Source organism: Amblyraja radiata, chromosome 4, assembly GCF_010909765.2.
Source record: "Amblyraja radiata isolate CabotCenter1 chromosome 4, sAmbRad1.1.pri, whole genome shotgun sequence".
In the NCBI taxonomy this organism is placed as follows: domain Eukaryota; kingdom Metazoa; phylum Chordata; class Chondrichthyes; order Rajiformes; family Rajidae; genus Amblyraja; species Amblyraja radiata.
The window spans coordinates 101,873,560-101,899,626 of NC_045959.1; the positions used below are offsets into that span (position 1 = coordinate 101,873,560).

The 26,067-nt window shown below is 47.0% G+C and overlaps 1 protein-coding gene across 6 annotated transcripts in view; it reads right to left on the reverse strand.

Moving 5' to 3' along the window:
* The window catches only part of esrp1 (epithelial splicing regulatory protein 1), a 105,148-nt gene that overhangs the window by 22,373 nt on the left and 56,708 nt on the right, over positions 1-26,067 (reverse strand). For all 6 annotated transcript variants that reach the window (XM_033020087.1, XM_033020086.1, XM_033020089.1 and 3 more), the window contains one exon: positions 16,498-16,672. In XM_033020087.1, the coding sequence (XP_032875978.1) occupies positions 16,498-16,672 (175 nt within the window). The remainder of the gene's footprint in view (positions 1-16,497; positions 16,673-26,067) is intronic.

The window sequence follows — 26,067 nt, forward strand, 5'->3', positions numbered from 1 at the left end:
TACTGCATCTGCCAAACATTTGCCCACTCACCCAGCCTATCCAAGTCACCTTGCAGTCTCCTAGCATCCTCCTCACAGCTAACACTGCCCCCCAGCTTAGTGTTATCCGCAAACTTGGAGATATTGCCTTCAATTCCCTCATCCAGATCATTAATATATATTGTAAATAGCTGGGGTCCCAGCACTGAGCCTTGCGGTACCCCACTAGTCACTGCCTGCCATTGTGAAAAGGACCCGTTTACTCCTACTCTTTGCTTCCTGTTTGCCAGCCAGTTCTCTATCCACATCAATACTGAACCCCCAATGCCGTGTGCTTTAAGTTTGTATACTAATCTCTTATGTGGGACCTTGTCGAAAGCCTTCTGGAAGTCCAGATACACCACATCCACTGGTTCTCCCCTATCCACGCTACTAGTTACATCCTCGAAAAGTTCTATAAGATTCGTCAGACATGATTTACCTTTTGTAAATCCATGCTGACTTTGTCCAATGATTTCACCACTTTCCAAATGTGCTGCTATCCCATCTTTAATAACTGACTCTAGCAGTTTCCCCACTACCGATGTTAGACTAACTGGTCTGTAATTCCCCGTTTTCTCTCTCCCTCCCTTCTTAAAAAGTGGGGTTACGTTTGCTACCCGCCAATCCTCAGGAACTACTCCAGAATCTAAAGAGTTTTGAAAGATTATTACTAATGCATCCACTATTTCTGGAGCTACTTCCTTAAGTACTCTGGGATGCAGCCTATCTGGCCCTGGGGATTTATCGGCCTTTAATCCATTCAATTTACCCAAAACCACTTCCCGGCTAACCTGGATTTCACTCAATTCCTCCAACTCCTTTGACCCGCGGTCCCCTGCTATTTCCGGCAGATTATTTATGTCTTCCTTAGTGAAGACGGAACCAAAGTAGTTATTCAATTGGTCCGCCATATCCTTGTTCCCCATGATCAACTCACCTGTTTCTGACTGCAAGGGATCTACATTTGTTTTAACTAATCTCTTTCTTTTCACATATCTATAAAAACTTTTGCAGTCAGTTTTTATGTTCCCTGCCAGTTTTCTTTCATAATCTATTTTTCCTTTCCTAATTAAGCCCTTTGTCCTCCTCTGCTGGTCTCTGAATTTCTCCCAGTCCTCCGGTATGCTGCTTTTTCTGGCTAATTTGTACGCATCATCCTTCGCTTTGATACTATCCCTGATTTCCCTTGTTATCCACGGATGCACTACCTTCCCTGATTTATTCTTTTGCCAAACTGGGATGAACAATTTTTGTAGTTCATCCATGCAGTCTTTAAATGTCTTCCATTGCATATCCACCGTCAACCCTTTTAGAATTAATTGCCAGTCAATCTTGGCTAATTCACATCTCATACCCTCAAAGTTACCTTTCTTTAAGTTCAGAACCATTGTTTCTGAATTAACAATGTCACTCTCCATCCTAATGAAGAACTCAACCATAGGAACTGCTGATGTGTAGGAAAGAACTGCAGATGCTGGTTTAAATCGAAGGTAGACATAAAAAGCTGGAGCAACTCAGCGGATCAGACAGCATCTCCGGAGAAAAGGAATAGGTGACGTTTCGGGTCAAGACCCTTCTTCAGACTTACGTTTGGATGTCTAGAAAACATTTGACATGGTACTGAAAATGTTCTGTGGGAAGGAACTGCAGATGCTGGTTACACAAAGTGCTGGAGTAACTCAGCGGGTCAGGCAGCATCTCTGGTGAAATTCCCTCTCCCCCCCAACTCTCAGTCTGAAGATGGGTCTCGACCCGAAACGTCGCCCGAATCAAAGGTTATTTTGAATGACGAAACTTGGGATGTTGGATGCAAAATGTTGGCTGGCTCAAGCCCCTGTCCCACTTTCCCAAGTTACTCACAAATTTTCCCGAGTTTTCCCCTTGCTTCAAACTCGGAGAATGTCCGTAGGAGTCCGTGGATATTTCGTAGCGGCTCGTAATGCCAGCCGTAGGTACTCGGAGCATCAGGTAAGTCGGGACGTTAGCCGCGAGTACCTACGGGTGGCTATTACCGTAATTCTCCGAGTTTGAATCAAAGGGAAAACTCGGGAGAATTCGGGAGAAACTCGGGAAAGTGGGACAGGGGCTTAACGGGAAGCAAAGTGGCATGAATGGGTCTCACATTTCTTGACAGGATACAATGAGCGGCATGTTGCAAGATCAGTGCTAAAACCATGACGTTTTATAATTCACATGAATAAATTGAATGAATGGATCAAAGGTACCGTTGCCAATTTTTATGATGACATAAAGATAAGGGGCGGCATAGTGGCGCAGCGGGTCGAGCTGCTGCCTCACAGCTCCAGAGACCAGGGTTCGATCCTAACTTCGGGCGCTGTCTGTGTGGAGTTTGCACGTGACACTGTGGGGTTTTCTCCCGGTGCTCCGGTTTCCTCCCACATACCAAAGACGTACAGGTTTGTAGGTGAATTGGCCTCCGTGAGTTGTACCCAGTGTGCGGGATAATGGTCGGCGTGGGCTGAAGGGCCTGTTTCCACGCGGTATCTTTAAACTACACTAAGTTTTGTTTCTTTTTGAGCTCACCAACCAGTGTGTAGACAAAAATGCTGGAGTAACTCAGCTTCCCCGTGACCTCCCCTCCCCTGACGCTCAGTCTGAAGAAGGGTCTCGACCCGAAACGTCACCATTCCTTCTACCCGGAGAAGCTGCCTGTCCCGCTGAGTTACCCCAGCATTTTGTGTCTTATCTTCGGTGTTCCTTGTATTCACTGGAGTTTAGAAGGATGAGGGAGGATCTTATAGAAACATATAAAATTATTAAAGGACTGGACAAGCTAGATGCAGGAAAAATGTTCCCAATGTTGGGCGAGTCATGAACCAGGGGTCACAGTCTTAGAATAAAGGGGAGGCCGTTTAAAACTGAGGGGAGAAAAAACTTTTTCACCCAGAGAGTTGTGAATTTATGGAATTCCCTGCCACAGAGGGCAGTGGAGGCCAAATCACTGGATGGATTTAAGAGAGAGTTAGATAGAGCTCTAGGGGCTAGTGGAATCAAGGAATATGGGGAGAAGGCAGGCACTGATTATTGATTGGGGACGATCAGCCGTGATCACAATGAATGGCGGTGCTGACTCGAAGGGCCGAATGGCCTCCTCCTGCACCTATTTTCTATGTTTCTATGTAACCCAACATCTGCAGTTCCTTCCTACACTGAACAACCCAGGGTCGGTGTTTTGCGGCCGATTATGTGTTCGAGAGCTTTTTCTACATCGCTCTTTAAAATGGCAGTCAGGTTCAAATCTTTCTACTCACCTGGAACTGGATAATGGCCACAAAAACAAAATCACCGCGATATGTTGTTTAAACTGAACTCCTTGTGCCCATTAAGAAGGCCCACGCCACCAGCAGAGGGAAGCTCTTTGCCAAATGTAATTTTAAAAACCCTTGCCGGGTTAAGAAGGCGTCGCAAATCCTCCGGCCTTCCTTATAAGTGACCATCTGCCCACTGCCACCCCCACATCGCTCCACTGTGTCCAAGTGCCCACCAGCACTTCCATAGCATCACATAAGTTGTAGGAGCAGAATTAGGCCATATGGCCCATCGAGTCTACTCCACCATTCAATCATGGCTGATCTATCTCTCCCTCCTAACCCCATTCCTCTGCCTCCCCATAACCCCTGGCACCCATACTAATCAAGAATCTGTCAATCTCCGCCTTGAAAATATCCATTGACTTGGCCTCCACAGCCTTCTGTGGCAATGGATTCCACAGATTCACCACCTTCTGACTAAAGAAATTCTGCCTCATCTCCTTTCTAAAAGTGCGTCCTTTTATTCTGAGGCCGTGGCCTCTGGTCATAGACTCTCCCACTGGTGGAAACATCCTCTCCACGTCCACTCTATCCAGGCCTTTCACTATTCGGCACGTTTCAATCAAGTTCCGCCCCCTCATCCTTCTTAATCAAGTGGACAAAAGTGCTGGAGAAACTCAGCGGGTGAGGCAGCATCTATTGAGCAAAGAAAATAGGCAACGTTTCGGGCCGAAACCTTTCTTCAGACAGTCTGAAGAAGGGTTTTGGCCCGAAACGTTGCCTATTTCCTTCGCTCCATAGATGCTGCCTCACCCGCTGAGTTTCTCCAGCACTTTTGTCTACCTTCGATTTTCCAGCATCTGCAGTTCCTTCTTAAACTTCTTAATCACGTATTGTCTTTCTGCTGGCATGCAACAAACGTTTTCCACTGTACCTTGGTACACGCAACTATAAACTAACTTTAAACTTCAAAGGACACTTCTTTAGCTTGAAGAGTTAAGTTAAACTAAACTGAACTGTCTAGGACTAGAGACTGTAGCCTCGTGATAAAAGGACGTTCCTTTAGAAAGGAGATGAGGAGGAATTTCTTGTCAGAGGCTAGTGAATCTGTGGAATTCATTGCCACAGAAGGTTGTGGAGGCCATTTTGACGGTGGAGGTGGATAGAATCTTAATTAGTACGGGCATCAGGGGTTATGGGAGGAAGGCAGGAGAATGGGCTTTTTTTTTCCGTAAATGTTTTTTAATTAGATTTTTAAACAAATGTACAATTTACAAGGGATGGTAAGTGCGGCTTTGTGCAACACTAGGAGAATGGGGTTGGGAGGGAAAGTTTGACACATGATGGGCCGAATGGCATAATTCTGCTCCTACAACTTATAAACAGGAGCGGAGCGGCTCGGGGAGGCCCTGACCACGGGTGAACATTGGGGAACATTAGAGGAAGATGACTGATTTTGATGCCTTCCCTCACAGTGGGAAACTTTTGATTCTGCTGTGTGGGGATGTTTTATGTTGGACTATCGTGTGTTGTGTTCTTTATTTTATTGTATGGCTGTACGGTGACCACATTTCACTGTACCAACTGGCACATGTGACAAATACATGTATCTCGTATCTTGTATCTTGAAAAAGAAACAAAGATATCGCAAAAATATGAATCAGAAATTTCTATTGAAAAGTAAAAACAAAATTCAGAAATACTCACCACGTCAAATAACATTTGTGGAGAGAGAAATAATTAAAGTTTCAGGACATCCATGCTAAGGGTCATTGACCCAAAACATTACTTATTCTTCTCACTACAAATGTAGGTTAAATGGCTTCATTAAAAGTTGTAAATTGTCCCCAGCGTGTAGGGCAGTGCTGGTGTGTGGAGATCGTTGGTCAGCGTGGACTGGATGGGCCGAAGGGCCTGTTTCCGCACTGTATCTCTCAACTAAACTAAACACTGTAGGAAGGAACTGCAGATGCTGGTTTACACTGAGGATGGGCACAGAATGCTGGAGGCACTCTGCGGGACAAGCAGCACCTCTGGAGAGATGGAATGGGTGACTCATTCACTATAAATGCTGCCTCACCAGTTTAGTAGTTCTGGGACTTTAGTTTTGTTTTATAGATATCTATGTCTACGATTAAACTACTATCAAGCCATCCCTATTTAAAAAGAGCCAATAAGCATCTGGGTATAAGCAAGAAGGGTCCTGAACTGAACTAAACTGAACTGTCTAGGACTAGAGACTGTAGCCTCGTGATAAAAGGACGTTCCTTTAGAAAGGAGATGAGGAGGAATTTCTTGTCAGAGGCTAGTGAACCTGTGGAATTCATTGCCACAGAGGGCTGTGGAGGCCATTTTGACGGTGGAGGTGGATAGAATCGTAATTAGTACGGGCATCAGGGGTTATGGGAGGAAGGCAGGAGAATGGGGGGTTTTTTTTTTCCGTAAATGTTTTTTTATTAGATTTTTAAACAAATGTACAATTTACAAGGGATGGCAGAAAGCTCAAACAATTTAAAAAACACTTAAACAAAATTATCAAATTATCAAATAAAAATATTAACATATTATCACGGCTTTGTGCAACACTAGGAGAATGGGGTTGGGAAGGAAAGTTTGACACATGATGGGCCGAATGGCATAATTCTGCTCCCACAACTTATAAACAGGAGCGGATGTGGGAGAAGGCAGGAGAATAGGGTTAGGAGGGAGAGATAGATCAGCCATGATTGAATGGCGGAGTAGACATGTTGGGCCGAATGGCCGATTTCTACCCCAATCACTTATGATCTGCATGAATTTTTCTGCAGGAATCTATCAATCACTAAATTCTCGCGATGGGCAAAAGAGTAGCGGGTACTTCTCAGAAACATCTGAAACGTTTTCAAGAGAGAGTTAGATTTAGCTCTTACGGCTAACGGAATCAAGGGATATGGGGGGGGGGGGGGGAAGCAGGAACGGGTTACTGATTGGGGATGATCAGCCATGATCATATTGAATGGCAGTGCTGGCTCGAAGGGCCGAATGGCCTACTCCTGCACCTATTGTCTATGTTTCTATCTGACCTTGTCAGTCGATAAAAAACAGCACTATTGCTTAACAGGTCAGAATGCTTGGGGTTTCAATAAAGTTTAACATGGCTGGTTTACTGTTTGCAGTTTAGTCATTAACTTGTCCTTTTTTGAAAAAAAATATTTTTATTTTTATTACTTTCTCATGCATTTTAAGATGTGACTTGAGATAATGGTGGCCATTAGCATTTTGGCTGGAGGCAAATTTAAATCAGCCTTAAATAATTAACAGGTTGCTTTCTTCCTAGGACTGCATAGTGTGTGGTGCTAATTAATGTTGGCCACTATAAATTATTTTTATAAGATACAAGTCTTTGGCTAGGTTTGAATCACGTTATTGTAAGCCACGACATGTTGGTGCATTAGCGCTGAACTTTAAAGCCCTGTCCCATTGTACGAGTTCATTCAAGTGCTCTCCCGAGTTAAAAAAAAAAATCAAACTCGTGGTAAGCACGTAGAATGAACGCAGCGGGTACGTCGGAGCTCGAGGACGTCTCTTAGCGGCTCGTAATGCTAACGGCAGGTACTCGGGAAACGCGGTAAGCTCGGGAAGACTCGTGAAGAATTTTCAACACGTTGAAAAATGTCCACGAGAGCCCTGAGTACTTACGAGCGGCCATTGCCGTAAATCTCCGAGTTCGAATCAGGGCAAACCCGGGAGAACTATTGAATGAACTCGTACAGTGGGACAGGGCTTTTAGTTCCTTCTCTTTTAGAGATGCAGTGCAGAAACAGGCACTTACGGCCCACAGTGTCCGCGTCGACCAGCGATCCCCGTAGGCCAGCGCTACCCTACGCACACTAGGGACAATTTACAGTTTTTAACTGAAGCCAATTAACGTACAAACCTGTACGTCTTGGAAGTGTGAGGAGGAAACCGGAGCACCCGGAGAAACCCACGCAGGTCACGGGGAGAACTTACAAACCCCGTACAGACAGCACCCGTAGTCAGAATCGCACCCGGGTCTCTGGCGTTGAAAGGCAGCAACTCTACTTCTGCGCCACTGAGACCCCAAATGTGGGTCGGTATAATAGCAATACTTTAATCCAGGTAACGCGGCATTTCAGAAATCCATACACATAGAAACACAGAAAATAGGTGCAGGAGTAGGCCATTCAGCCCTTCGAGCCAACACCGCCATTCAATATGATCTTGGTTGTTCATCCAAAATCAGTACCCCGTTCCTGCTTTCTCCTTATATCCCTTGATTTTACTTCGGAGTCACGTGAGTGACTACGTGAAGAGCCCACTCAGCACGCATGTGCGACATTGCGTTCAGCAGTGCAACAGCGGCCGCATCGTGAGTCAGGCGCTCCCGCTACAGGGTGAAAGAACGGACCATCAGGTAAGCTCTGAGGTCGGGTTTTTTTTCACAGGGAGCCTTCTGCTTTTCAGGCAGAGAAGAAAGGCTCTTGGACAAACCTGTCCCCCGCTCGACTCCACGGAGGAGCGTTCCATCTGGGGGGGGGGGCAGCAACAAGGCGGTAGGACCGCTTACCCGGCGCTCCGCTATTCCCCGACGCCGTGCCGAGCCCAGTCCCGCTAGCGCCTGAGCAGCGGGCTGGAAGTAAAGCTACCGAAGAAGCGTCCGGCCGGTGGCTTCCGACTTGTCGGACGGGGACGTCTCTCCACCCGCACGGGGAGGGGAGACAGCCACCTGAACCGCATGGAGCTGCTCCTGGAGCAGGAGCTCCAGCGAGATGCGCTTCGTGAGGGGCGCTCTCGCAGGGGGAGTTCAGGCACTCCCTCCACAGTGTCTTGTGCACTGTCCATTGCTTCCTCCTTACCCGAGGGTAGCTTTGGTGACCAGGACTGGGCTGGCTGAAGATGTCGGGAGTATGCAAGGGATGCAGGAACAGGAAGAGCTGCTGGGTGTGGTGGACCGCTACGTGGCAGCCCCACGTGTAGGAGGCCGTTAAAGGCCAAACCAGCGGCCAGCATTAACCACCTCTCCAACAGGCCCCTACAGGAGCAGGTGGTCAATGAGGCCTTAGAAACGTATACAGCTCCAGAGAACTGTGAGTCCCTTAAAGTGCCGGCTGTAAACAGCCAAAAGTGGGGGCACGTTGGGGCAAATATTCGGAACCAGGAGCTAAAACTGCAGCGGATCCTCCGGCTCCTGACATCAGCCATCACATCGTTTGCTCATTCCGTGGACAAATATGGAGATGACCACAACCTTCGTAAACAAATCATAAGACCTGCCATAAAATCCTGAATTTGCGGTGTTGTGCAAACCCCAGCCACTGAGCCAGACCCATTGCTCTTTGGCAAAAACCTCACAAAGCATATGAAGGATATGGAAGAGGCCTTAAAAAACTTTCGGTCTCATGAGGGCAGGCCCCGGGACGAGCAAACCAAAAACGATAATTCCTAAGCAGCAGCACCCCATCGCGTCCATCAGTCGACGTCTACCATATGGGACTGATGAAAGCTCGGTGTCCGCATTCTATCCCCGGAAGTCTTCTTTAGACCAGGGCCCAGAGCGGACCCCATGGAAAATGCGCCACCCCCCAATGTCACCGCCACGTCAGACGACGTGCAACACTCGTTGGACCGGCAGGAAACAGAAGAATACCATAACCATGGAGGTAGGTGGGTCTGGTTCCTACCAGCGTATAGAAATTAGGGGCTTAATACTAACAGGGGGGAGATTACACCTGTTTAAAGAAGCACGGGAGTCTATCACGAGTGATCAGTATATACTCAATGGCATTAGTGGATACAAAATACAATTCATACTAGAAAAATTGCCACCAGTTCAACATTCATCCCAGAGGGTATTTTCCCTCTCTGTTAAAGAAACGAGAGGGACAAGCTGAACTGGTGAGACTAATTACAAAGGGTATCATGGGAAAACATGAAACCTTGGAATTCGTATCAAATATATTCACTAAACCCAAAAAAGATGGTGGATGTCGCATCATCATTGACTTAACAAAGAGCAAAGGTACAGGTACCAAAACGACATACAGGTCATTATGATCGTGTCATGGAGTTACCCACTGAAGCATATCAGAACTACAGTGGTGGGCAAAAAACGTTTGGCATAGTTTTCAGCCCTATTATCATCACTAACCCTATGTTAGTTATCCAAACAGATGCCAGTGCTCAAGGCTGGGGAGCAACTAACTCCATATCCAGCACAGGTGGAAGATGGACTAACCCAGAGTCATCATTATCACTTACACTGGGCATTAATTATCTAGAGATGTTGGGTGACTTTTATGGTTTAAAAGCATATGCATCAAATATGCATCACTTGCATGTACGGTTACAAATAGATAATACTATTAATCATTAACCATATGGGCGGCATAAAATCGGTATCATGCGACAAGTTGGTCAACACAATTTGGCAATGGTGTGTCGAAAGACATATTTGGCTATCAGCAACATACCTGCCAGGTAAGCTAAATACAGTGGCAGACACCAGGTCACGTAAATTTAATGACAACATCGAATGGATGTTAAACCCCCAAAAATTTGCAAAAGTTATCAAGCAATATGGCACGCCAGATATCGATTTATTTGCATCAAGGCTAAATCACCAGGTACCTATGTATGTCGCTTGGGAACCAGACCCTGAGGCAGCAGCGGTAGATGCGTTCGCGCTGGATTGGGGAAATTCTTCTTCTATGCCTTTCCTCCCTTCTGCCTCATCAGTCGGGGGACTACGCACAGTACAAATGGACTCTGCTTCAGGTATTTTGATAGTACCCGACTGGCCTACACAGCCATGGTTCCCAATACTCCATGACATGGTTGTTGAAACTCCGATGGTATTCCCCAGTGACCCAGAGTTATTAACACCCAGTGTCGGGCACAAGCCACCCGTTCCATGAAAAAAAAAAAAATCAAACTCCTGGGTTGCAGATTCTGCACAAACCACTTCTGGGACTGGGATTATCAGAACAAACCGTCGACACCATGTCAGCATCCCTTCGAACATCCACTAAAAAACAGCACTTGTCCAGCATCAAAAAATGGGAGAAGTACTGCTTGGATACAGGGACCACCTACTCAACCGCTACAGTTACCAACGTACTGGAATTCAAGGACTCAGCTACAGAGCCATCAACACAGCTAGAAGTGCCCTGTCTGTCTATTTAAAACCAGCTCCAGGACAACAGGCCATGGGGTCCCACCCGCTGGTGGTCAAACTAATTAAGGGTATTTACAACTCTAACCCCCTAGACCAAGGTACACCCATATATGGGATGTCAGTGTGGTCCTGACATACCTCAGGGGATGGCCACCAGCCAGATCCCTCAACCTGGAACAATCTATGCTCAAAACACTCATTTTGATGGTACTTGTATCTGCACAGAGGGTCCAGTCACTACACCTATTGCGACTGGACAGCATGCTCACAGCTCCAGACCAGATCTCTGTCGTTATCCAGGGACTGATCAAACAAAGCAGACCAGGAACACCTAATCCAGTCGTGGAATTCCGGGCTTACCCGCCAGAACCACGGTTATGTGCCATGACCCACCTACTATCCTACATAGACACAACCAAAAATATTCGAGGGAGATGAAAAGCCTTGTGGGTCAGTCATAAAAAACCTTATGGTTGGGTGACGAGCCAAACCATTTCGAGATGGCTCAAGCAGATGCTAAAAGCTGCTGGGATAAACACTAACATGTACAAATCTCACTCCACCAGGGCAGCATCCACGTCGACAGCTAAAAGAATGGACGTGCCTATAGACCACATCCTGGCTACAGCAGGATGGTCGGGGGAAAGACCGTTCAGAAATTTTATAATAAGCCGTTGGCAAAACCTGCTTTATTTGCAGAAATTTTTTTTACAGACTGCAAATATTTAATTTAAGCCCAGGGGAGCAATTTAATGTCTTTGTTGTTATTGTTAAAAAATACCATTGTGTTTTTCTACAAACAGATTCATTGGTTGATTACGATAACACACTTCCTCCCTCAAAGACTTCGGCAGTGATGAAGTAATAACTGTTACACGGTTTGAAATCACAGTTTTGAAGTCTTCACGTAGTCACTCACGTGACTCCGAAGTAAAATAGTAAGATTAAACGAGAACTTACCAGTTTGAAGTTTGATCTGTATTTTATGAGGAGTTACGATGAGGGATTATGTGCCCTCCGCTCCCACCCTCAATAATATGGGTCAAACTGATAAACTGATGTCTCCTTTTCTTTACTATGTTTACTTCAATAACTGTGTCTATCTGTGATTCCACACCGCTGCTTTGAAGTATGCCGCGCATGCGTGCTGAGCGGGTTCTTCACGTAATCCCTCATCATAACTCCTCATAAAATACAGATCAAACTTCAAACTGGTAAGTTCTCGTTTAATCTTACTATTTTGTTGGCTCTCAGAGCTATATCTAACTCTCTCTTGAAAACATCCGGTGCATTGGCCTCCACCGCCTTCTGTGGCAGGGAATTCCACAGATTCACAACCCTCTGGGTGAAAAAGCTTTTCCTCATTCCTCAACTCTTCACCTTTCTTCATCCGTACGGGTGTCAGAGGTTATGGGGAGAAGGCAGGAGAATGGGGTTAGGAGGGAGAGATAGATTAGCCATGATAGAATGGCAGTAGACTTGAGGGGCCGAATGGCCCTTGTGACCTTTCTTTGCTGAATCATTTCCTCAGCTGGGAAGACAGGGTAACTGCCGATACAGAAGAGGGTCCTCACACTGGATGTTGGCAACATACCGTGAATCCCGCCACTTCCCCCCCCCCAAGTGGCCTAATTTATCACTCTTCACTGTTTTCCCCACTAATTTCACAAGTATTTCAGAGAACCGATCAGATTTGCAAAGTATATTATAAAAAGGTGTCTCTTAGTTTTACTCGTGTAAACGCAGCCTTGAATAGACATATTTTCAAACAAGTCTTTTGGCAAGTGCTCATTCTGTAAATTGCCATCGAGGTTGGCTGCAGAGGTTTTGCAAAACAATCGCTCCACAAAGCCTTGAGCGCACTGTGCATCAACGGAGTGGCGAGGAGAAGAGCCATCAAGAACACCACAGAGGCAGTGGAGAAGGCCTCCAGATGGCTCTGGATCAGGAGAGGAGGTCCATGGGGAGGAGCGAATGCCACCTGAACACAAGTCGTGGTCTGATCAACCACGGCTGGGTCGCCTGGGTGTGGGTGTCTGATGTTGAAAGACCCGAAACACCCAATGACCCCAGGTTACATCATTGATGATGTGTTCAGGAGCATCAATAGATGTATTTTTATCAAAAGCTATGATCGGAAGAATTTGCATTAATTCCATTGGCACGGTGGCACAGCGGTAGAGTTTCTGCCTTACAGCTCCGGTGTAGTTATATTTATGCTTATATGTTAACCAATACTAACACACAAATGCTACACACCACTATTGTGTAACTTAAGGGCCTGTCCCACCAGCATGCGATAGCACGCGTCTAGCGCGACCAAACGTGGTTGCTTGAGGCGTACGGCCTTGCGGGGCTGGTCCCACTTCGGTCGGCGGAAGCGTATGGAGTTGTGCGGGGCTGGTCTCGACAAGGCGTGGGGCTCCAAAAATCTTGCACTGTCCGAAAATCCCGCGCGACAACGGCCTGTCGGCCCGCAGCCGCATTGAGGCCGTACGCAGAGCCTCGACGCCGTACGCCTAGCGCATGGCGTTGCGTGATGACGTCACCGCCCGACGCCGTGCGACGTCCAAATTCAGTCGGCCCGCCTTCTGCCCAGCTGATTGGTGAGTATGATGTCGGGACCAGCCCCGTACAAGTCCATACGCCTCTGCGCTTGGAATTGGGACCGGCCCCGCGAGGCCGGACGCCTCAAGCCACCACGTTTGGTCGCGCTAGACGCATGCAATCGCCTGCTGGTGGGAAAGGCCCTTTACTATATGCCAATAAACATGTTGGATCTTTACTTTGAATATGTGTCAGTTACTCTACAACCAGAGACCCGCATTCAATCCAGACTACGGGTGCTGTCTGTACGGACTTTGTACGTTCTCCCTGTGACCCCGTGGGTTTTCTCTGAGATCTTCAGTTTCCTCCCACACCCCAAAGACGTGCAGGTATATAGGCAAATTGGCTTGGTATAAGTGTAAATTGCCCCTAGTGTAGTCACATTTGATTACAGTGAGAGTTGTAGAAGCAGTCAGACCATCATGCACACTAACCTCCCTTCCATTGACTCCATCTACACCTCACACTGCTTTGGCAAGGCCAGCAGCATAATCAAGGACCAGTCGCACCCCAGCCACTCCCTCTTCTCCCCTCTCCCATCAGGCAAGAGGTTCAGAAGTGTGAAAACGCACACCTCCAGATTCAGGGGCAGTTTCTTCTCAGCTGTTATCAGGCAACTGAACCATCCTACCACAACCAGAGAGCAGTGCTGAACTACTATCTACCTCATTGGAGACCCTCGGACTATCTTTGATCGGAACTTAATCTACTGGCTTTATCTTGCATTAAATGTTATTCACGTTATTCCCTTTAGCATGTATCTTTGCGCTGTGGATGTCTCGATTGTAATCATGTACTGTCTTTCCATTGACTGGTTAACACACGACAAAAGCTTTTCACTGTACCTTAGTAAACATGACAATAAACTAAACTCAACTCAAAAGAAGTGTAAAAACGTCCACCTCCATATTCAAGAACCACTTCTTCCCGGATGTTATCAGGCAACTGGACCTTCCTATCTTCAACTAGAGAGCAGTCCTGACCTACCATCCACCAAAGATCCTATAGCGGAGCAAGATAGACCACTCCTTCTAAATGCAATGGGCTGACGTGTAGTACGCAAAGGAGCGGAACGTGGGCCTTTTTTCATCCATTTCAGCGACCCGACCCGACCCGACTCGCAGTGTAATCAACGTTGCGGGGGAATAGTTTGTGTTAATAAATTATAATTTTGAAAAAGAAGAGAAGATTTTTACCAAAGAACTTTTATTTTTACGAGGATGTTTCCGTAACCAGCTTCCGTCTCCGCACTAGTTATCTTTGCTCCGCTATGGGATCTTCGGTGCGGAGACGGAAGCCGGTTACGGAAATGGGGCCGAAAATTACCCATGAATCTGCCCATGACCGTACTACGCCTTTTTCGTCAAGTGATCTATCTTGCTCGCTATAGGATCTTTGCCATCGACCTCGTTGGAGACCCTCGGACTGTCTTTGATTGGACTTTACTGAACTTTATGCTATTCACGTTATTCCCTTTATCATGTATCTGTACATTCTGGACGGCTTGATTGTAATGGTGTAGTCTTTTTGCTGACAGGATAACACGCAAACAAATATTTTCACTGTAACTCTGTACACGTGACAATAATAAATGAAACTAAACTACTTCATAGACAGTCATAAGGCATTCAATAACTCACAATTTTACAATGGAGTATTATACTGATATCATGAAGTCAGAGAGTGGAAACAGGTCCTTTGGCCCAACTTGTCCTTGTTGACCAACATGCCCCATCTATACAAGTCCCACCTGCCCGCCTCCCTCCAAAACTGTCCTATCCATGTACCTGTCTCATTGTTTCTTAAACATTGCAATAGACCCAGCCTCAACAACCTCCTCTGGCAGCTCGTTTCATACACCCACTACCCTTTGTGTGAAAAAGTTACCTCTCAGGTTCCTATTAAATCTTTTCCCCTTCACTTTAAATGTATGCCCTCGGGTCCTCGATTCTCCTACTCTGGACGAGGGTCTCTGTGTGTCTACCCGATCTATTCCTCTCATGATTTTACACACCTCTACAAGATCACCCCTCATCCTCCTGTGCTCCAAGGAATAGAGTCCAAGCCTGCTCAACCTCTCCCTACAGCTCAGACCCTCATTACCACAATGTAACTAAAAGAACCTCTCCCAACAGCTCAGGCCTTCATTACCACAATGTAACTAAAAGAACCTATCCCTACAGCTCAGACCCTCATTACCACAATGCAACTAAAATAACCTCTCCCTACAGCTCAGACCCTCATTACCACAATGCAACTAAAAGAACCTCTCCCTACAGCTCAGGCCTTCATTACCACAATGTAACTAAAAGAACCTCTCCCTATAGCTCACACCCTCATTACCACAATGTAACTAAAAGAACCTCTCCCTACAGCTCAGACCCTCATTACCACAATGTAACTAAAAGAACCTCTCCCTACAGCTCAGACCCTCATTACCACAATGTAACTAAAAGAACCTCTCCCTATAGCTCACACTATCTTCCCAGCAGATCCCACAGTTTCCACCTGTTATCCCAATCACAATAATACTTTATTAGCCAAGTATGTTTTGCAACATACAGGGAATTTCATTTACCAAGTCAGTCGTACAAGGAAAAAGCAACAGAACACACAAAATACATTTTAACATAAACATCCACCACAGAGACTCCTCCACACTGCGATGGAAGGCGAATGGCCTACCCCTGCACCTAGTTTCTATGTTTCTAACCAGTCAGCGGGAAAGACAATACATGATTACAATCGAGTCATCCAGAGTATACAGACCCATGATAAGGGAATAACGTTTAGTGCAAGGTAAAGCCAGCAAAGTCCGATCAAGGATAGACCGAGGATTACTTTCTTCCCGCCTTTGTTGCTAAACTCACGCTTGTGAGACCCTTTCTTCAAATTATCGCAGTTGCTGCCTCAAAAAGGCTGGCAGTATCATCAAGGACCCACACCATCCTGGTCACACACTCATCTCCCTGCTACCTTCAGGTAGAAGGTACAGGAGCCTGAAGACTGCAACAACCAGGTTCAGGAATAGCTACTTCCCCACAGCCATCAGGCTATTAAACCTAGCTCGGACAAAACTCTAGTAATTACCCATTTTCTGTTATTTGCACTTTATCAGTTTATTTATTCATGTGTGTGTATATTTATATTATGGTATATGGACACACTTATCTGTTTTGTAGTAAATGCCTACTATGTTCTGTGTGCTGAAGCAAAGCAAGAATTTAATTGTCCTATACAGGGACACATGACAATAAACTCACTTGAACTTGAACTTGAAATACTACTGCTGCATAATACATTGAATATTGAATGGTTAGCAGGCAACAAAAGCTTTTCACTGTACCTCGGTACACGTGACAATGAACTGTAACTTTCAGCCATGCCACTTGTCAGCAGAGGCTTTCTGATGCCGATTCTTACCTTGGATAGTAGGCCGAATAGTTCATGTAGAACTGGGCAGCGGCTGGGTAGAAGGCAGTGGAGGGCTGGAGAGGTCGCGGACTGATGAACACCGGCTGTTGATACAGCGTTGCGGCCTCAGCTGCGATAACAGCGGCCTGCGTTGGATAGGCAGCGTATGTTGATGGCGACAGGCCTAGGAGACAGGGTGGAAAATACCCACAGTGAGTGAATACAAAATGGTCTCTTGCGAAAACACACTTTTTATTTGGTGGGCTGAGTTGAACCCAAAAAAGCCGGAGAAAGTCAGCGGGTCAGGCAGCATCTCTGGAGAGAAGGAATAGGCGACGTTTCACAGAGTGCTGGAGAAAGTCAGCGGGTCAGGCAGCATCTCTGGAGAGAAGGAATAGGCGACGTTTCGGGTCGAGACCCTTCATCAGGTCGTAAGTGATAGGAGCAGAATTAGGCCATTTGGCCCGTCAAGTCTACACCGGCCATTCGATCATGGCTGATCAATCTCTCCCTCCTAACCCCATTCTCATGCCTTCTCCCCTTCTTCAGTCAGAGAGTCAGGGGAATGGGAACCGAGAGATTTATAAGGCGCTTAGGACGAATGAATGAATGAATCGCAAAAAGCAATGATGATCAAGGAAATGCGGAGCCCACAATGGTCCATTGTTGGCTGTGTGGTCGGTAATAACGAGTTAGATAGAACTCCACACGACAGTAGTGAAACGACTAGGGTGGGGGTAGGGCGGAGAGAGGGGGACGCATGTTGTAAGCGTCCTGGTTATCATGTTGAGGGGAGACTTGATAGAAGTATATCAAATTACGAGAGACATAGATAGGGTAGACAGTCAGAACTTCCTTACCCGGGGTGGAAATGTCTAACACTAGAGGGCATAACTATAAGGTGAGAGGGGGAAAGTTTAATGGAGATGTGCGGGGCAAATGTTTAAATTTTGTTTTACCCACAGATAATGGTGGGGGCCGGGAACTAGGATTGCCAACTGTCCCATATTACCCAGTACATCCCGTATATTGTTTTGTCCCGTACGGGACCGCCCTTGTCCTGTATTTGACTGCAACTATTCGGGTCGGGGGGACTGTCGGGTCGGAGCACCGCGTCCGGCCTTGCCTCACCCGTCGCAACGTAGTGCAGCCCATGGAGTGCAGCAGCAGCAGCAGCGCCTACGCCCGTGGCCCCGTCGGTCGGCAGCCCGGCCAGCTGTCCGACCATCGGATCTTCGCTTACCGCCGACACCACCACCCCTCCTTCTCATAGTCGATCATCGGTTCATGAGTTGGATGGGGTGACGGACTTGCATGTGACGTCGCGCGGCCCGGGCCAAAACTCCTCAGCTGGCCCGCCGGCTGGGCTTTGTGTGCGGTCCAGCACCCGGGCCAACTCATCATTCACCCAGCCATGGCCGAGTCGGTCAACGAATTGCCATCGGGAATTTGTCCCGTATTTTGACCTTTTGTCCCTTATTTGGGAGTGAGAAAGTTGGGCCTGGAACGCACTGCACTGCCAGGTGGAGGCAGATATGATGGTGTCGTTTAAGAGGCTTTTAGACAGGCATGTGGAAGTTCAGGGAATAGAGAGATATGGATCATGTGCAGGCAAAAGAGGTCAGTTTAGATAAAGTTTGTGGGCCGAAGGGCTCGTTCTTTGCTGCACTTGTCTTGTTCTACGATAAATACAAATTAATTTTAATTGCTAAACTCATGCTTGTGAAACTCTTTCTTCAAATGCTACTGCCGCATAATGAGGGACAATGCATCTCCAAATTTAACAATCCATCTAAGAGAGAATTTGTGCCGTTCTCTAGAGAGAAACCCTCATTTTAATGAATCTTTATTCTTTAGAGATACAGCGCGGAGACAGGCCCTTTGGCCCACTGGATCCGTGCGCACCAGCGATCACCCCGTACACTATCCTACACACACACACACACACACACAAGGGACAATTTACAATTTATACCGAAGCCAATTAACCTAAAACCGGTACGTCTTTGGAGTGTGGGAGGAAACCGGAGCACCCGGAGAAAACCCACACAGTCACAGGGAGAAGGTACAAAACTCCCTACAGACAGCACCCGTAGTCAGGATCGAACCGAGGTCTCTGGTGCCGTAAGGCAGCAACTCTACCGCTGCGCCACCGTGCCGTAATCAGAGTCATTACTTCAGAAACTGAGCATCATTGCAAAGGAAGAAATTGTAAAGATAATAACGAAGACATTGGTGTCCATGAAACTTGTATTAGCAGAATATTATAATCTACTGTCGCCGTTAGAAATCTCCTCAACTCAACTTAAAATGTTAGAGAGAAAATTTGATTTTGGTAGAGTAACCTTTTTTGTGTTGTTAAAGACGGCTGAATGAAAGCAAATCAGATTATTCACAGAATGGCTTCACCAAAGAGTCTTGGTGCTAAATTTGTTCATCATTAACTTTTAATTGCAGTGCAAAGCCAGTAAATTTCATTTAAATCTAATTCATAGAGTCATAAAGCATGGAAACAGGCCCCTCAGCCCAACTTGCCCACACCGACCAAAATGCCCCATCTACACTAGTCCTACCTGCCTGCGTTTGGTCCATGTACCTGTCCCAATGGCCTATCAAACATTGTGATAGTCCCAGCCTCAACTACCTCCTCGGGCTGCTCGTTCCAGACACCCACAATCCTTTGTGGGAAAAAGTGACCCCAAATGGGCCTGTCCCACTTTGGCAATTTTTTTAGGCAACGAGGCTGTTGCCACATGGTTGCCGGGGTGTCGCCTGTATGGTCGTGAGTAGTCGCCCAAAGAGTCGCAGCGTCTTTCTGGTCGCCGCTGGATTTTCAACATGTTGAAAAAAAATTCGGTGACAGTGGCGACCGTTGGTTTGACGCCAATGAGCGTAGCTTGATGTAGGTGCTGACGTAGGTTGTCGCCAGGTGACGTAGGTTGTTGCCGGTGCTGACTTCGGTGAATTCCATTGTCGCCCTCGCCGGCAGTCGGGTAAAAAAGTTGCCTAAGTGGGACAGGCCCATTAGTCTAGTCGCCGGTTTTTCGGAGACCTGCAACGACTATGACTGTCGGCGGCAGTCGCCCAAGTGGGACGGGCCCCATGAGGTTCCTATTAAAACTTTCCCCCCTCACCTTAAACCTACGTCCTCTGGTTCTCAATTCCCCAAACTCTGGGCAAAAGATTGTGCATTTACACAATCTATTCCTCTCATGATTTTGTACACCTCTATAAGATCACCCCTCATCCTCATAATCACATACTGGTTCTTCATTCCCCTGCTCTGGGTAAAAGACTTACACCATCTAATCCACTTATGATCCTATTCTCCACTAAGATCACCCCTCATCTTCTTGCGCTCCAAGGAATAAAGTCCTAGCCTGGTCGACATCTTCCTGTAGTTCAGCCTCTCAAGTCCTGGCAACATCCTCGTAACTCTTCTCTCTGTGACCTTTGCAGCTCGACAACATCATTTAACTGCATTTAAAAGGAGCATCCTTTTATTCTTTAAGTCTGGCACATCTCTGCTCCACTGATCCCATTTTGGTACTTGGTACTGGAGAGTTGGTCGACCAAAAGGCAAGTCTAACATCACGCACCTTTCTCAGTTCACATTCAAACTTAAGGAAGGAAAAAAGAAATAAAAGTGTTGGAGAAACTCAGCGGGTCAGGCAGCCTCTCTGGAGAACATCGATAGATGGCATTTCAGGTCGGGACCCTTCTTCAGACTGATTTTGATGGGGGAGGGGAGGAGGAGGGAGGAAGTTGGAAGGTGGGGGGGGGGGGCAAAACCCGGTGAGTGATAGGTGGATACAGGTGAAGGATGAGGAGGGAGGTTGATAGGCAGATATGTGCAAGAAAGAACTGCAGATGCTGGTTTAAATCGAAGGTAGACACAAAATGCTGGAGTAACTCAGCGGGACAGGCAGCATCTCTGGAGAAAAAGAATGGGAGACGTTTCGGGTCGAGACCCTCCATCAGACCGATGTTAGGGGAGGAGTCGGGACAGAGATAGAATGTAATGAGAGACAGTAAGACTACTGGGAGAACTGGGAAGGGGGAGGGGATGGAGAGAGAGGGAAAGCAAGGGCTATCTGAAGTTAGAGAAGTCAATGTTCATACCGCTGAGGTATAAACTACCCAAGCAAAATATGAGGTGCTGCTCCTCCAATTTGCGCTGGGCCTCACTCTGACAATGGAGGAGGCCCAGGACAGAAAGGTCAGATTGGGAATGGGAGGGGGAGTTGAAGTGCTGGGCCACTTATAACGGCAGTTAGTTGGACAAAGGCCAGACTTGAAAAGACAGAAGGTGCGCTATAAGGATAGAAGATATGCAAGTTGTGAAGCCAGAGGAAGGAACATGGGTGGACGGGGAGAGGGAAAGGGTGGAATGGGTGCAGGTAGGGCAGAGGGAAGAGAGTAAAGATGAGAGTTAAATAAAGGAGGGTGGATTGGGTTGGTTGTAGGTTAACTAATTAAAATTGGAGCATTCAATGTACCTACAGTTCGGGAGTACAGAATGTTCACCATTTGAGGTGAGGAGGGGAAACACCTTGTTTGTGCCGGAAGATCCTAAAATCATCTACAAATTGGGTGGGGTGGGTTGGTTTGAATGCTACCCTTGTTCAAGGACTTGGATTGAAAATAAAGCAAGACATTGATGCGATCAACATCCCAAGCGAAATGAGTTAGTTGGTTAGTTTAGTTAGTTAGGTTAGCTTATTGTTACGTGTACCGAGGTACAGTGAAAAGCTTGTGTTGCGAGCTAACCAGTCGGCGGAAAGACTATACGTGACATTACAATCGAGGCACCCATAGTGTAGAGATACCCAGGGGCGGAAAACCCGGGGGGGCCAGGGGGGACACGTCCCCTCCATGTTTTGAGAGGTGGGGGACATCCCCCCCCAAGTTTTTGTAATCCGGATTTTAAAATCCGGTGATCGAGGGCGCCGATTGGAGGAGAGAGACGTCGGTCGGCAGGCAATGGGGGCGGGACATGATTCAGCGCGATGATTGGAGGAGGGAGGAGTGGGGGTGGGGGGGTGGGACTGAGGATAGAGCGCGGTGATTGGAGGAGGGAGACGTGGCACAGACCTGCGCTTCATCCGCAGCCAGGATCGATCCCGGCCGGGTCTCTGGCGCTGTCCCGTCCCCTCCCGAGTACCCCCCCCCCCCCCAGAGAGGTCGACAGCAAAGATCCTCCGCTATAGGATCTTCAGTCGGCAGTCAGACGGGCCAGCGCAGAGAAAACAGCGCTAAACCCAGCTAACTCTGCCTGTCCCGCCAGGTGAGCCTACAGCCTTCCTGCACTTGCGGGAAATATGGCCAGTGCGGAGAAGCAACGCTGGTATCCCGTCAGTCCAGACAGGGCTGTAGTTAACCCGGTGAGATAGGCAAAGTTGAGCTGCATTTAGTGCTGGATTGAGCCTCCGAAGCCTCGCGCACGCGTGTGTGTGAGTGTGCGCGTGGCCGCCAAAAAAATGTGTCCCCCGTCACCTCCATGTTTTGATACCTGATAAAGGGAAGAGCATTTAGTGCAAGATAAAGTCTCCCTGTTGGGTTGCAACCTTGTCGTGGTCGGGGAGCTTGTGTGTCTCAGTGACCCCTAGAGTGATGCCAGCGGGAGATTCGTCTCTGGTTAGGGTCTCCCATGCTGGGCAGGTCGAAGAGTAGAGGCGAGATCCACTGGTCCTCCTGGTTGGAGGTTGAGCACGGGGCTAACAACCCTGTCTCGTAAAACAAATATGTTACGGAAACAGCAAGTGAAGGAATCAACACTACTGGGTGTGATGGTCCAGAACAGACAGGAGTGGAGAACCTTCGTTGCTGCCCTACATGCCGGGAGGCATAATAGGCAGTAAGTAAGTAAGCAAGATAAAGTCCAGTAATGTCTGGTCAAAAATAATCCGAGGGTCTCCGATGCTGTAGATAGTAGCTCAGGACTGCTCTCTGGTTGCCTGTAGTTTGGATGTTTTGGTGATTTGCAGTAACAAACGACCTGTCCATGGAGTAAAACCTACTGCCAAAAGCAGAGAGAATGCACATTACCTATTGCCAGACTCTCATTGGCGCAGCGGTAGAGTTGCTGCCTTACAACGTCAGAGACCCGGGTTCGATCCCGACAACGGGTAGATGAATGTATGGAGTTTGAACGTTATCCCTGTGACCACGTGGGTTTTCTCCGGGTACTCCGGTTTCCTCCCAGATTCCAAAGACGGACAGGATTGTAGGTTAATCGGCCCCTTGTAAAAATTGCCCCGTGTGCGTGCGTGCGTGCGTGTAATGAAAAGGTGATCGCTGGTCGACGTGGACTCAGTGGGCCGAAGAGCCTGTTTCCACGCTGTGTCACAAAACTAAAAATTAAGTGGCTCAAGTCCTGACTGCAAAACAAAAGATGCTGACTGCAAAAATATTACACCTGACCTAACACAACTGAAACACACATTTTTAATCAAGGGGCCAGTCCCTTTGCAAAAATAATTTACATCAGAGCTCAGTTCATCGGATTTCCACTAGGGGCAGCTTGTCCCTGAGACCGTGTGGGTTTCCTCCAGGTGCTTCGGTTTCCACCCACACTCCAAAGACGTACAGGTTTGTAGGTTAAATGGCTTGGTATAAAATGTTAATTGTCCCTAGTGTCTGTAAGATAGTGTTAATGTGCGGGGATCGCTGGTCAGTGTGGACCCGGTGGGCCGAAAGGCCTGTTTCCTCCTTGTATCTCTAAACTAGAAACAAAACTCTTGACTTGAGCACTGCTGCCGTAATGAATGGGTGTATGCATTAAAGTTTTTAATTATACTACGTTTAAACATAATTGACCTCCTCTGGGCAAAGTAGGAATTTCCAGCCAAACCTGTTCTCCAGATTTTCCAGTAACAGTGTATTGCGAGATTATGAAATGCAGGATGCAAACAGTAGTGAGAATGGCCTAGATATTGGCAGAGATTGACAGATTCCTGATTAGTACAGGTGTCAGGGGTTATGGGGAGAAGGCAGGAGAATGGGGTTGAGAGGGAGAGATAGATCAGCCGAGAGAGTAGATGGATGGCAGAAAGAGTAGACGATGGGCCGAATAGCCGAATTCTGCTCCTAGAACTTAAAAATATATATTTTTTTAAATATAATATAATATAAAAATAATTGTTTTTATATATTATATACACACACACACACACACACACACACACACACACACACACACACACACACACATATATACATATATATAAATATATATCTCTTGTCCAGAGTAGGGGAAAGGTGAACCAGAGGATATAGGTATAAGGTGAGAGTATTTAATAAGAACGTTGGGGCTCACTTTTTCACGTAAAGTCTGGTAGTTGTCTGGAATGAGCTGCCAGAGGAGATAGTTGAGGCAGGTAGTATCACAATGTTAAAAAGACATTTGGACAGGTACATGGATAGGACAGGTTTAGAGGGATATGGGCCAAATGCAGGCAGGTGGGACGAGTGTAGATGGGACCTGTTGGTCAGTTTGGGCAAGTCAACTTTCTTTCTTAAGGAGGTTTCCTGACCCAAAACAATGCCTATCCATGTCCTCCAGAGGTACCGCCTGTCCTGCTGAGTTACTCCAGCACTGTGTTCTGTGCCAGTCCCACCCTTGTTCCTTCCAAGTCCTGAAGGCCCAACACTCATGCACCAACTTTGATCTGATCCTTCCCGCGAGGACATTCTTCATGCAAGGTCCTGGCGGGTCAGACATGGTCAATTGCTTTATCTCTCCAGCTTGCGGTAGCAAGATCAGTTGTGACGACCAACCTTGCCCGAAACCAGTGATCAAATCAAGAACCATGTTGGTCATTGTCCAACCTGGTTCATTTGTCCAGTAGATTGGTTTTATTCAGCACTCTCTCCATATTTTTTTTTAAATCACAAACTTTTCATGGACATAGTAACTAATTTCAAAAATAGTATTTGAATATACAGCAAATTTAATGCCCAAGTGGGCATAAAGTGCTGGAGTAACTCAACAGGTCAGGCAGCATCTCTGGAGAACATGGACAGGTAACATTTCGGGTCGTGAATAGACACTGGAGTAACTCAGTGGGTCCGGCAGCATCTCTGGAGAAAAATAATGGGTGATGTTTCGGGTCAGGATCCTTCATGTGAAGTGGGTTCCTGACACGAAACGCTGCCCATCCTTTTTCTCCAGAGATCCTGCCTGACCCGCTCAGTTACTCCAGCACATTGCGTTTATTTTCAGTATAAACCAGCACCTGCACTTCCTTTCTACACATTTCGGGTCAGGGCCCTTCTTCATACCTGGGAAGGATCCCAACCTAAAATGTCCCAGTCATGAAGAATAGATAATAGACAACAGACAATAGGTGCAGGGGTAGGCCATTTGACCCTTTGAGCCATGTGATCATGGCTGATCATCCCCAATTAGTACCCCGTTCCTGCCTTCTCCCCATATCCCCTGACTCCGCTATCTTTAAGAGCCCTATCTAGCTCTCTCTTTAAAGTATCCAGAGAGCCGGCCTCCACCGCCCTCTGAGGCAGAGAATTCCACAGACTCACAACTCTCTGTGAGAAAAAGTGTTTCCTCGTCTCCGTTCTAAATGGCTTACTCCTTATTCTTAAACTGTGGCCCCTGGTTCTGGAGTCCCCCAACATCGGGAACATGTTTCCTGCCTCAAGCGTGTCCAAACCCTTAACAATCTTATATGTTTCAATAAGATCCCCTCTCATGCTTCTAAACCCCAGAGTGTACAAGCCTAGCCGCTCCATTCTCTCAGCATGTGACAGTCCCGCCATCCCGGGAATTAACCTTGTAAACCTACGCTGCATTCCCTCAATAGCAAGAATGTCCTTCCTCAAATTAGGGGATCAAAACTGCACACAATACTCCAGGTGTGGTCTCACTAGGGCCCTGTACAACTGCAGAAGGACCTCTTTGCTCCTATACTCAACTCCTCTTGTTATAAGGGCCAACATGCCATTCGCTTTCTTCACTGCTTGCAGTACCTGCATGCATACTTTCATAGACTGATGTACAAGGACCCCCAGATCCCGCTGTACATCCCCTTTTCCCAACTTGACGCCATTTAGATAGTAATCTGCCTTCCTGTTTTTGCTACCAAAGTGGATAACCTCACATTTATCCGCATTAAACTTCATCTGCCATGCATCTGCCCACTCCCCCAACCTGTCCAAGTCACCCTGCATTCTCATAGCATCCTCCTCACAGTTCACACTGCCACTGTCACACTGAAGGAGCTCAACCCGCAATGCCCAGTCTGAAGAAGGGTCCCGACCCAAAACCCCACCTATCCATGTTCTCCAGAGATGCTGCCCTGACACGCTGATTACTCCAGCACTTTGTGTCCTTTATTGTTAAACCAGCACCTGCAGTTCTTGATTTTTACTTGCAAATTTAAAACGCACATTTTTTTTTTTTAAGAAGCTGCTCAATTCCATGTAAAGTTTATAATATCAAAACTTTCTTCCCCAAAGGACCTCAACCACCCCAAGAGCACGAAGACACCACTACAGGCTAGAGTCGTTACATGTTGCGACGATCACAATGTCTTTTGAAATGGGTTAGCCAAGATACCA